The sequence below is a fragment of the Eimeria necatrix genome, genomic scaffold, assembly GCF_000499385.1.
Source record: "Eimeria necatrix Houghton genomic scaffold, Enh_scaff384, whole genome shotgun sequence".
Classification (NCBI taxonomy): domain Eukaryota; phylum Apicomplexa; class Conoidasida; order Eucoccidiorida; family Eimeriidae; genus Eimeria; species Eimeria necatrix.
This window is the reverse complement of record NW_013654288.1, coordinates 1-12500: the sequence shown is the minus strand read 5'-3', so window position 1 is coordinate 12500 and position 12500 is coordinate 1. Positions and strand designations below refer to the sequence as shown.

The following is a 12500-nucleotide window of genomic DNA, read 5'->3' as shown; positions in this document are numbered from 1 at the left end:
AGCGGGCTACCTTTCACCCTTGCTGCTGCGGAGCAGCAAAGCCATGACAAATCCCTCAACGTTAGCAGCAGCTGCTGCAGCAGCAGCAGCAGCAGCTGCTGCTGCTGCTGCTGCTGCTGCTGCAGCATTCAGATGCTTCTATGCCTAAGTGCTCACGAATAAGCCGGGGCCGCGAAGGCCCTCCGCGCGCTCAGAGCCCCCGCACGCCGTGCTGCTGCTGCTGCTGCTGCTGCTGCTGCTGCTGCTGCTGCAGCGCCCGCAGGCAGCAGCAGCAGCAGCAGCAGGCAAAAGAGAAAAGCCGCGGGGGCCTCTGCTGCTGCTGCTAGGGGCCCCAGCAGCTTCAAACATATAATGCATGCAAATTCATTTCTAAATACAAATCCAAAAACATCTACGGGGCCCTCCTCGCCAAGCCGCCTCTAAACCCTAGCCGCTGCGGGGCCCCCAAACAAGCAACTGCATGCATGCATGCATGCATGCATGCATAGCTGCATGCATGCATAGCTGCATGCATGCATGCATGCATGCATACACAGCTGCATGCATGCATGCATGCAGGAATCCATGCACGCATGAATGCATGCATGCATGCCACATGCAGAGGTGCACGCATGCACGCATGCATGCATGCACGCATGCATGCATGCATGCATGCATGCATGCATGCATGCATGCATGCACGCATGCATGCAAGTGTGGGGCAAGAGATATGCAGAGATTTATTTGGCGTCTTTGTTGCTTTGGGCCGAAGCCGTCGTTGCGGAAAAAGGACAAATGGTGGAAGACTCTGAGGAGAACTCCTGGGGCAGTCCTCCGAGCTGCTTCAGATCTATGCTGCTGCTGCTGCTGCTGCTGCTGCTGCTGCTGCTGCAGCTGCGGGGGGAGCCCGGGGGCGCCAAAAGCGGCGCAGCTGCTGCTGCGCCCGCCACACCCAGGGCTGCAGCTGCAGGCGGCGGCGGCAGCCGCAGCTTCGGCTGCTGCTGCTGCTGCTGCTGCTGCTGCTGCTGCTGCTGCTGGGCTGCAGTGCCCGCCGCGCCAACCATAGCAGCAGCAGCAGCTGCTGCTGCTGCAATGTCTAGAGGCCCCTGCTGCTGCGCTGCAGCAGCAGGCGCCGTCGCGGGGTCGGCCAAGGCAGCAGCAGCAGGGAGCCAGCCTCCTGCTGCTGCTGCGCACAGCAGCGCCGCGTTGCTGCTGCTGCTGCTGCTGCTGCTGCTGAGCGGATCCGGCAAAAAGCCAGGGGCCCCCAAAGATTCTATTAGAGCAACTGTTGCTGCTGCATCAAAACGGCCCTGCTGCTGCTGCTGCAGCACATATGAAAGCAGCTGCTGCAGCGCCGTGGGGGTTTCTACGGGGCCCTGGGGGGGCCTCAGCTCCCACCCGCCCTCGCCTGCTGCGCCGTTGCTGCTGCTGCTGCTGCTGCTGCTGCTGCTGCTGCCACGGCCTCCGAGGCTTCTTGCGTGTTGCCAGTCTTCTACCAGGGCTTGTTGCTGCTGTTGCAGCTGCTGCAGCTGCTGCAGCTGCTGGAGTTGCTGGAGCTGCTGCTGCAGCTGCTCCTGCTGCTGGAGCTGCTGCTGGAGCTGCTGCTGGTGCAGCTGCAGCTGCTGCTGCTGCTGCTGCTGCGACCTGCGCCACCGAAACGAGGACAAGTCCGAAGCTCTGTGCGCGGGGTGCCCCCTGCCCTCAGCAGCAGCAGCAGCAGCAGCAGCAGCAGCAGCAGCAGCTCCGCCGCCCGACGCCGCGCCCAACGAGCCCCCCTTCGCCCCGGGGGCCCCCGGGGGGCCCCCGGGGGGCCCCCCGGAAGCATAAAAGGGCACAGACGAGTCCGAATTAAGTTGGGTCTTTCGCGGAGTTCTTTGGAGTCGTGGGCGAAGACACAAAGGGGCCCTTTGCTGCAGCAGCCGAGGGAGTGGAAGCGGCACATTTTGGTTTTTTGCATGCGCTGCTGCAGCGAGGGCAGCGAGAGCGAGGGCCGCGGCTTGCTGCTGCTGCTGCTGCTGCTGCTGCTGCTGCTGCTGCTGCTGCTGCTGCTGGGGCCCGAGTGGCTGTGGCTCCGCCCGCAGCCTGCTGCTGCGGGGGGCCCGCGAGCAGCAGCAGCTAAGTCCGCGGGCGCTGACGCTGCTGCTGCTGCTGCAGGCGCTGCTGCAGGCGCTGCTGCTGCTGCTGCTGCTTCGCGGGCTGCTGCTGCTGCGGGCGGCTGCGGCTGCGCTGCTGCTGCTGCCTCCGGCCCTGCTGCTGCTGCTGCCGGCTTCACCCCGAGGCTCATGTCCAGCAGCAGCGGCAGCACGTCAGCTACGTCTGCAGGCGCTGCTGCGCTGCTGCTGCTGCTGCTGCCGCTGCTGCTGGCCCTGTTCGAAGCAGCAGCTGCAGCAGCAGCAGCAGCAGGCAGCGCAGCAGACGCAGACAAGCTGCTCGTGCTGCTGCGGCCGCCCGTGCTGCTGCAGCTGCCCGGCGCCGTTGCAGTGCCGCTGCTCACCGTGCTGCTGCTGCGGCGGTTGGGGTCCTTTTTGCTGCTGCTGCTGGCGCCGGGCTGCTGCTGCTGCTGCTGCTGCTGCTGCTGCTCCTGCCGCTGCAGCATCTGCGCTAGTGGCAGCAAGCGCTGCACCACCTGCAGCTGGTCTGGGCGGCTGCTCACATTCTCTACTTGCTGCTGCTCTTGCTGCTGCTGCTGCTGCTGCTGCTGCTGCTGCTGCTGCTGCTGGCCCTTCCAAGAGTCTGCTTCTGGCGCATCCACCAGCATCAGCAGCGCTTCTTCTGCTGCTCCGAACTGCTGCTGCTGCTGCTGCTGCCGCGCCGGCTGTAGAGGCTGCTGCTGCTGCTGCTGCTGCTGCTGCGGCTGCTGCTGCCGGCGTCTGTGCTGCCGCTGTCTACGCTGCTGCCGCTGCTTCCCCTGCTGCTTGCTGCTGGGGGGGCCCCCCAAGGCCAAATGGGGGCCCCCTGCTGCTGCGCTGCTCTGCAGCAGCTGCTGCAGCTGGCACAGCAGCAGCTTCTGCTGGAAGTCCTTTACTAAGTTGCTATCCTGTTCAGAGTGCTGCTGCCCGCCCATCAGCTCCAGTTGCTGCTGCAGGTGCTGCTGCAGCTGCAGCAGCTGCTGCAGCTGCAGCTGCTGCAGCTGCTGCTGCACGTGCTGCGGGAACTCGATGTCCTTGCAACCCCGCTGCTGCTGCCGCGGCTGCTGCTGCAGCTGCAGCTGCTGTTGCAGCTGCTGCTGTTGCTGCTGCTGCAGCTGCTGCTGTTGCTGCTGCTGCAACTGCTGCTGTTGCTGTTGCTGCAACTGCTGCTGTTGCTGCTGCTGCAGCTGCTGCTGCTGCTGCTGCTGTTGCTGCTGCTGCTCCTCCTCCTCCTGCGGCGGCCGCTGCCAAAAAAAAGTCTCCTCTGAACGGGTGCAGAGCGTGTCTACAGTTGTTTGCTGCGGTGTGTGCGGGGCAGCAGCAGCAGCAGGAGCTGCTGCTGCTGCTGCTGCTGCTGCTGCTGCTGCTGCTGCTGCTGCTGCTGCTGGTGACGGCGCGGCCACGCTGGGCAGCAGCATCACCGGGGGCAGAACTGCAATGTGCTGCTGCAGCTGCTCCACAGCAGCAGCAGGCTGCTGGGGGCCCAGCTGCTGCGCTGCATCTAGTAAGGGGGCAGCAGCAGCAGCAGCAGCAGCAGCAGCTGCTGCTGCTGCTGCGTCTGGCTGCTGGTCCGAGGGCGGGCTGCTGCTGCAGTTTGCATCTGCGGAGGCAGCAGCCTTCATTTTGCGAATTGCTGCAGAGGGCTAGAAAGGCAGAAATGCAGCAGCAGCAACTCGCAAATTATAACAAAGAAGCAGCCGGCGCTAATAGATGCAAAGGAAAGAATATAAAGAAAAGAAGAAGAGAAGGACAAAGGCCTCGAGGTCACTCAGCCAAGGGGCGGGAGAGCAGCACCCAGGAAGCTGCTGCTGCTGCTGCTGCTGCTGCTGCTGCTCTATTTGCAACAGTTGTTTTGATAAAAGAAAAAAACAAAAAAAAACAAAAGAAAACAATAAAGCAGTGCAGCGGGACAACGCGCAGTAACAGGAAGCAGCAAGATGCCACAAGAAATCCCTACCAGGGTGCTGCTGCAGCTGCTGCTGCTGCTGCTGCTGCTGCTGCTGCTGCGGTGGCTGCTGCTGCAGAAGCAATCAAGGCAAAATCTACGCAGAACAAGCTGCAGCACAGAAGCATACACAAAACACTGCAGCCAAAAAGAACTGGCTGTGTCCCTGGGAAAGCAGCAGCAGTTGCTGCTGCTGCTGCGGCTGCTCCTGCTGTGGGCCGCAGCAGCAGCTGAAGCAGCAGCAGCAGCAGCAGCAGCGGATCGATGCAGCAGACACGCCTAAAGAAGATGAACTGTACTCTTCTTATTTAGTTGGCTCTAAGAATCCACAGTTTTATCGTTAGTGTGTTAAGGACAGCCTTGCTGCTGCTGCTGCTGCTGCTGCTGCTGCTGCTGCTGCTCTGTGGGCCACATCAGTGTTGCAGCTGCTGCAGCACTGCAGCATTTTGCTTCTGCTGCACCTCTCGAAATATATTCCAAAATATGAAACCAAAATATTCTTTTGTTGCACTGCGCGTGCTTCTGCTGCAATCCCTAAACCCTAAACCCTAAACCCTAAACCCTAAACCCTCGCCCTTAAGCAGTGCTTCCTGCTGCTTCTGGAGGCCGCCAGCTGCTGCTGCTGCTGCCAGCAGCACCTCCAGCCTCCCTTTCTTGCCTTTTTGCTGCTGCTGCTGCTGCTGCGGCCCCTCGGCGGCTTTGTGTGTGGGGCAGCAGCAGCAAAAAAGCGCTGCTGCTGCTGCTGCTTCCTGCGGCGGCGGAGCAGCAGCAAACGCTGCAGCAGCAGCAGTTTATCCATTTAGTTGAGTTGAATAATTCAAAATAATCCAAAAAATAAACAAATGAACTTTTCCCCCATTGCAAATACCCCTGCCGCCTCCTGCTGCTGTCTGAACGCCGCAATTGGGGTGTACGTACACCCGAAATTACCCACATTCTGCTCAAATGGTTTTCATTTTTATTTTTTAAAACTTTTAAATTTTTTAGTAAAGAATTTCCACAAGGAATGCATGCAGGATAAGTGCAAAAGCAGCAATATAACAGTAATCCAATTGTAAACAACAATAATATTTATTCTCACTATTATTATTATTATCATTATTATTATTATTTTATTATTATTATTATTGTTATTATTATTATTATTATTATTATTATTATTATTATTGTTAATTAAGTGTCGAGACACCTCAAAAGCAGCAGAGTGGAAAGGTTTTTGAGCTGTCTGTACACCTCAACGCCGCGCCACTAGCCTCATCAAAAGACTCCAAAAAGTCCAAAAAGTTGAATTTTTTTGTTCTTTTTTATTCATTTGAAATTCCTTTTTTGTTTTCCAGCACAAAAAAGAAATAAAATCCACAGTGAGCTGTACATACACCTCAAAATTCAAAAAGCTCTTTTCTGTTCAAGTCCGCTGCGCCACAATGGCGCCATCAAAAGAACTCTTTTCGGACTTTTTGTTTTAATTAAATATATATTTCCACTTATTTTTGCTTTTTGTGATATTTAAATATATTTATAATTCAAATATAAACACTTTTAATCTTCTGCGGGACTTCGCCGCGCGCGCTCCCCTTCGGGTGTACGTACACACCACAAACGCATGCACTACACACGCCCGCCCAGGTGTACACGCAGCTAGCCAAGCAGCTAGCTAGCCAGCTAGCTAAACAGCTAGCCAGCTAGCCAAACAGCTAGCTCAACAGCTGGCTAGCCAGCTGACTATATAGCTAGCTAAGCAGCTAGCCAGGGCCTCAGAGGCTGAGACAGCCGGCGCGGCTGCGGCTTTTGCTGCTGCAGTGGACCCTCTCAAACCCTAAACCCTAAACCCTAAACCCTAAACCCTAAACCCTCGACGTAGTGGAGTGGAAGCTATGTCCCAATAAACTCCAGCTGCCTTGGCTAGCCGCAACACAGCTAGCTGGCTAGCTAGCTAGCTAGCCAGCCGGCTAGCTAGCCGTGCCACTCTTTGCAGCAGCCATAGCCGTCCCGTCGAGACCGACAGCTAGCCATCTGGCTAGCTAGCTAGCCATCTCGCTAGCTAGCTAGCTATCCATCTCGCTAGCTAGCTAGCTAGCCATCTAGCTAGCTAGCTGGCCATCTAAGCGAAGTCCAGCTAACTGGCAAACTAGCTACGCAACAGCTAGCCAGCTGGCTAGCCAGCCAGCTAGCTACCTATCTAGCTATCTATCTAGCCAGCTAGCTAGCCAGCCAGCTAGCCAGCCAGCTAGCTAGCCAGCTAGCTAGCCAGCTAGCTAGCTAGCTAGCTAGCCATTTCTGGGCAATTTGCGTGCACTTGTTAACAGCCAAAGCGAAGTCTGCAGCAATTGGAACTGCATTTTGGCGTCCAAGGGCGCCAACACTGGAGGGGGAGCAGCAACAAGTCTGCTGCTGCTGCTGTTGCTGCTGCTGTTGCTGCTGCAGCTGCTGCTGCAGCAGCTGCTGCTGTAGCAGCTCTGCTGCAGCCAGCTGTTGCTGCTCGCTGCTGCCTGGAATTCCGCTCTCGCAGTCCAGCCAGCTGGAAAAATAGAAGCAGCCACTCCGGCTGCTGCTGCTGCTGCTGCTGCTGCTGCTGCTGCTGCTGCTGCTGCTGCTTGGTCCTTGGCGAAGTCGAAGATGCCTCCGTCGCGGACAAACCTTGTCGTGGTGCTGCTGCTGCTGCTGCTGCTGCTGCTCAGTCCTCAGAAAGGTCGATAATGCCTTTGCTGCGGACGAACTTGCCGTGGTGCTGCTGCTGCTGCTGCTGCTGCTGCTGCTGCTTCTGCTGCTTCTGCTGCTGCTGCTGCTGCTGCTCAGTCCTCAGAAAGGTCAACAATGCCTTTGCTGCGGACGAACTTGCCGTGGTGCTGCTGCTTGTTGCTGCTGAGGGCCAGAGGCGCCACCACGTTGGCCCCATCTGCTGCTGTCAGTGGCGGGGCCTCCCAGCCCGCCAAGTCCGTCTTGCACCACCCTGCAGCAAACCCTAAACCCTAAACCCTAAACCCTAAACCCTAAACCCTAAACCCTCAGAACGCGCAAACGAGAGACCACTGCACGCTGCTGCGGACTAGTGAAAGCTCCTCAAGAAGCAGTGCACTGCTGCAGCAAGCTGCTGCATCTAGCTGCTGCAGCAAGCTGCTGCATCCAGCTGCTGCAGCAAGCTGCTGCAGCAAGCTGCTGCATCCAGCTGCTGCATCCAGCTGCTGCATCCAGCTGCTGCATCCAGCTGCTGCATCCAGCTGCTGCAGCAAGCTGCTGCAGCAAGCTGCTGCAGCAAGCTGCTGCAGCAAGCTGCTGCAGCAAGCTGCTGCATCCAGCTGCTGCAGCAAGCTGCTGCATCCAGCTGCTGCAGCAAGCTGCTGCATCCAGCTGCTGCATCCAGCTGCTGCAGCAAGCTGCTGCAGCAAGCTGCTGCAGCAAGCCAGGAGAGCCAGTAAGTGCTGCACTCACCGGGGCAGCAGCAAGTAATCACCATATCCCTGCAGGCCTCCATAGAGGGGCAGTTGTCGACCTTGCGGGCCCAAGCAGCAGTCAAGCCGATCAGCGCAGCCTGAGGCAGCAGCAGCAGCAGCAGCAGCAGCAGCAGCAGCAGCGGGTGAAGCCCTGAACCCTCGTTCACGAAAATATTGCAAAGAAGCACAGAAGCCAAAGGGATGGGCTCCGGAGCTGGCTTTTGTCTCCTTGCTGCCAGCTGCAGCAGCAGCAGCTGCCGCTGCAGCTGCTGCCGCTGCAGCTGCTGCTGCTGCCGCTGCAGCTGCTGCTGCTGCTGCTGCTGCTGCAGCTGCTGCTGCTGCTGCTGCTGCTGCAGCTGCTGCTGCTGCTGCAGCTGCTATTACAAAGCAACATTTTGAATTGAATTAAAACTCAAGTAATTCAAGTTCCTACCTTGGAAAGGCCGTAAGTCGAGGAAGGCCAGCCCTCTTGCTGCCCCTTTTCGCATGCAATGATGAACTCATCCACCACTTTGTCGATATCCTGAAAAAAGAAAATTTCCATCAAACATTATAACTATAATTTAAATCTTTTTTAATTTTAAATATAAACGAGAAGCTCGGCGGCATGGCAGCGGAAAATAAAACGAAAAGATGAAATTCACGAATTCAAAAGTGAAAGATTGCACGAAAATGCAGATCTCGAGGCGGCGCCGATCCGACACGGAAGAAGCTGCAGCTTAATTTCTTTCTTTTGAGTTATTTATTTTAAGTTTATTTATTTCAAAATAATTAAAATAAATAACTCAAGAGAGATGAACAAGGCAGAACTTGAACTGGACAACGAGGCAGCCCAGCCCGTGATCGCGGCCAGCAAAGAAGTGCGTGCAGCACGCGGCCTCGTTTCTTAGCACTGATCCGTGGTGGAATTGGGGGAATTTAATGTTTATTTGGTTTAAATGATGAATTTAATAATTTAAATCATAAATTTAAACATTTTAACTCGAAGTTTCCGCCAGTTTGATTCGAGATTCCGCGCGAAAAGCCCACCTCTTGCTTTGCAGATCTGCTCATTAGGCGGTGGCGCAGCTCAGCGGACATTTCCTGCAGAGCCATTTCGCCGGCCAACGAAGCCACATTGACGATGCGGGAGCCGGACTTGAAAAGGCCGACCATGTCCAAGGTGATCTGCAGCAATTTGCGCAAAAACAGACCAAATAAGACGAAATAAAACGAAATAAAACAAAAAAGAAACAAAAATAAAACAAAAACGAAACAAAAAGTCAAAAAAATGACCAGAAACGAAGCAGCAGGCCAAAGACATCCATGTGTAGCCTCCAGCAGCAAAACGGGATTCGCGCCTCTGGCTCTAGGGCTTCGAGTTAGCCACTTCGACTTGTGCTCTAGGGTTTAGGGTTTAGGGTTTAGGGTTTGAGGGTTTAGGGTTTACGTCTCTCGTTGCGTAGTAGTTGATGCCGCAGGTGAATTTGGCCTGAACAGCAACTGGCTCTGTCGCTGTTTTCTTGAAGGCGAAACCTGAAAAGATGAACGGGGGGGAAAGCAGGTGGAAAGCAGCTCATTTTTTGCGATTAAGCGGTTAAAAAGGACAAAAATAATATTAAATTTGCGAAAAAAGGTTTAAAATTATGAAATTTGGGATTTAATTCGCCTTTTGAAGCGAGATCGGCAGCGCGCGCTCACCCGCGTTGTTCACCAGCGAATCGACGTGGCCGTACTTGCTCTTTATCGCCGCCACAAAACTTTCCCGACTTTCTTTCTTTGTTATATCCAGCAATTCCATTTCAGCTTTGAGGCCTTCGGCGGCGAGTTTCGCGAGGGCTTGCTGCGGCGAAGCAGCCAGAAGACACGCAGCAGCAAGCAGCAGCAAACTTGAATTTCGCCGTCGGCAGCAGCACGCGCTTGCTGCGCACACCCGCAGCTTTCAATTGCCCCGAAAACCCTCATTTCGAGAATTAAAAACTCCGAAAAAAGCTGCAAAGTGCATGCGGGAATAATCGGAGGTTTCCGCAGTGTGGGCCGGCACACCGCCGTGTGCAGCTGTGTGCTGCGGACTGAGTGCAGCGCGTTGAAGTCTTTTTTGCTGCTTACAACGCCATTTTCTTTGTCTCTCGAAGTAATTACAACAACTGCATTCTCGCCTTTCAAATCCCGGCAAAGTTTCTTCGCCGTTTCGAAGCCAATGCCCTTGTTGCCGCCGGTGACGATGAAAACGCGCTGCGCCATTGTGCAAACTTGAATTCGCTGCGCAAGAAGCGTGGGAGGGGAAAAAGCGGCGAATAAAAGAACAGAAAGTGGAATAAAATGAAAAACTTGAATTGGAACTCCAAAGGAAACACACACACTGTTTAATCGGCCAAGTTCAAGTCGATCCGGGGAGAGATGCGGCGACACTGCGCGCCCAATGCGGTGCAGCCTCCGCGCCCGCGAGAGCGCCTTTGCCTTCGACGGGCAAATTAAAAACGCAGCAAATAATCAGCAGCAAAAAGGAAAAGAATTTAATTATTTGTTTTCCGCCTTCTCCTCACCTTCGCAGCAGCGCAGCGTTCCAGTGTCTTGCCAACTGCAGCAACCAACGCCAGCGCCGCGGGAAACCGGCTCCGAACGCCTGCAAAATCGCCGTCGCTGGGGAAAAAGGAAAAACGAAGAAATAAATTCAAATAAATTAATCCATAAGAACTTCCGAAAGAGAAGAAATGCCCCACGAAACGCAAATCGTTCACAGATGCCGCTTTTGCTGGAGGCACCGCGGCGCATCCCACTTGTCGCTGAAAATGAGTGCACGCGGGTAATTGCGGAATATAATTCCGTTTTTAGAGTCAAGTTATTAAATATAATTCCAATTATTCCTTAATATCTGCAAACTGGGCTTGTCTTGCCTGCGTGGGTGGAAACTTGAGTTCTGCAGCGAGCAGGCCCCGTTTCGTTCGCCGCAGCAGCAAACTTGAATTGTTTCGCAAGTCCCTTCAGACTTTAAATTATTGCAAGTGCTGCAGCATGAACAATTGCCTGGAAGCAGCCCCTCGTTCTGCTGCTGCATGTTGTCTGTCGGCAGCCGCGCGCTGCAGCAGCAGCTGCTGCGCTGCTGCAGCCCTGCTGCAGCAGCAACGCAGCAGCAAAAAGGACGCCCCCAGGCAAACAGCCCTTTCTACAACCTTTCTCTAAGTCTGCTATCCCCTAATTTAGGACAAATAAAGAGCCTTACTAAGGGCTTTGTGGGGCACAAACAATACTAATAAAGCAGCAGCAGCAGCAGCAGCAGAAGCAGCAGCAAAATCAAAATCCAGAAAAAGACAAAAAGCAATTGTTTAAAATGCGGCAGAGTCCCGCGCTGCCCAGGGCTTCCCAGGGTGAGGCAGCAGATGAAGTGGCTGTCTTTTTGACTGACTCGCAGCAGCAACAGCCAAGCAGCCAGCCTCTCAACAGCAGCAGCAGCAGCAGCAGCAACAGCAGCAGCAGCAACAGCAGCAGCAGCAGCAGCCCCGCCACCTTGAAGTATTTGTTAGCACTTGGGGGCCCCTACGGCCCCTTAGCCGTTGCTGGGGGGCCCCCGCAGCCGCCCGCGCAGTGCAGCAGAGTCATTTTGCAACTGTTTAAATACCTTTTCTAATTATTAGCATTTAAAACTAATAAAAGTATTTAATTAAACCATTTGCTGCTAAAAGAGCAGCAAAAGGGGACTGCGGGCTGCTAGCTGCAGCAGCAGCGCAGCAAATTGCTGCAGGGGCCCCCAGCCTGCAGTGGGGCCCCCCGGTTCTTACTGCACACAAAATTGGGGGCCCCCCATACCCTCTGGGCTAAACTATTTCGCTTATTTGCCTCTAAATGGATTTTGCTGCTGCTGCTGCTGCTGCTGCTGCTGCTGCTGCTGCTGCTGCTAAATGGCTACAGGGGCTCCAGCGGCTCGCTGGAGCTGCTGCTGCTGCTGTTGGCTGCGGCCGCTGCAGTGGCTGCGCGAAGGGCGGGGCCTCTAGAGCCAAAATGTGCATTTAAAAGTTAGTTTTTGAATTAATTTTGCGAAAAATAAAAAAGAAATGCAAAGGGAATTGAAAAGAGCAGCTTTGGTTCTCGGTTGGTGCATGCAGGAGAGCAGCAGGGCTGCAGCTGGAGCTGCGGCAGCCGCTGCTGCTGCTGCTGCAGCAACTGCTGCTGCGGCCGCAGCCGCAGCAGCAGCAGCAGCAGCACAGTGTCGATAGGGGCTCTGCAGCCACTCGAGGAGTATTTAGGAATTTAAAGAGAAGGGAAAAAGGAAGAAAGGAAAGAGCCGCAGCGCCGCCGTCTTCCGCCCAGGGAAAATGGTAGGCGCTGCTGCTGCTGCAGCTGCTGCAGCTCCCCCCCAGCAGCAGCTGCTGCTGCGGCGCTGCGGGGGGCGTTGTTGAATTCTGGGCATTCCTCTTCTTGCAAAGCTGCGTTTTTGTTGCGTTGCTGCTGCTGCGAAGCGGAAATGGCTGAGGGCCGCAGCAGCAGCGCCGCCGCAGCAGCAGCAGCAGCATTCGCGCTGTGGGGTGGGGCCAGCAGCAGCGAGTTCTTGCTGGCCGCTCTTCTTTTTTTTGCATTTCTGCCTTCATTTGTTCTTAATTAAACCACTGAACCCTCTGCTGCAGCACTAACAGCAACAGCAGCAGCAGCAGCAGCAGCAGCTTCCGCTTCCCCCGGTCGCTGCCATCCTGCCGCTCTCTCCCCCCTTCTTCCGCCTCTTCCTCTCCCCCTCTCCCCTGCTTCCTTCCCCTCCTCCTCCTCCTCCTCCTGCTGCTGCTCCTCCTCCTGCTGCTGCTGCTGCTGCTCCGCAGCAGCAGCAGCAGCAGCAGCAGCAGCAGCAGCAGCAGCGTGTGTGGGTGTGTGCTGCAGTCGCTGCGCCTGCAGAAGCGCCTGGCGGCCTCAATTTTAAAATGCGGCCGCGGCCGCGTTTGGCTCGACCCGAACGAAGGCGGCGACATCGCGTTGGCCAACAGCCGCTTTGCAGTTCGCAAATTAGTGCGCGACAATTTAATTATTCGCAAGGCAGTGGCTGTGCATTCT

The 12500-nt window shown here is 55.5% G+C and overlaps 2 protein-coding genes across 2 annotated transcripts; both read right to left on the bottom strand.

The window, feature by feature from the left end:
• Window positions 1–719: 719 nt before the first annotated feature.
• ENH_00049240 (hypothetical protein, conserved) lies at window positions 720–3730 on the bottom strand (the record flags this gene model as incomplete). The annotated part of the gene is made up of 2 exons (XM_013581234.1): window positions 720–1623; window positions 1920–3730. 2 exons carry the CDS (start codon window positions 3728–3730, stop codon window positions 720–722), a joined length of 2715 nt encoding a protein of 904 aa, XP_013436688.1.
• Window positions 3731–6845: 3115 nt separating this feature from the next.
• Window positions 6846–9707, bottom strand: ENH_00049230 (carbonyl reductase, putative; the record flags this gene model as incomplete). Its single annotated transcript, XM_013581233.1, has 7 exons — window positions 6846–7003; window positions 7483–7858; window positions 7918–8007; window positions 8514–8651; window positions 8914–8999; window positions 9165–9306; window positions 9573–9707. The coding sequence occupies 7 exons, from the start codon at window positions 9705–9707 to the stop codon at window positions 6846–6848; spliced, it is 1125 nt and encodes a 374-aa protein (XP_013436687.1).
• Window positions 9708–12500: the final 2793 nt, after the last annotated feature.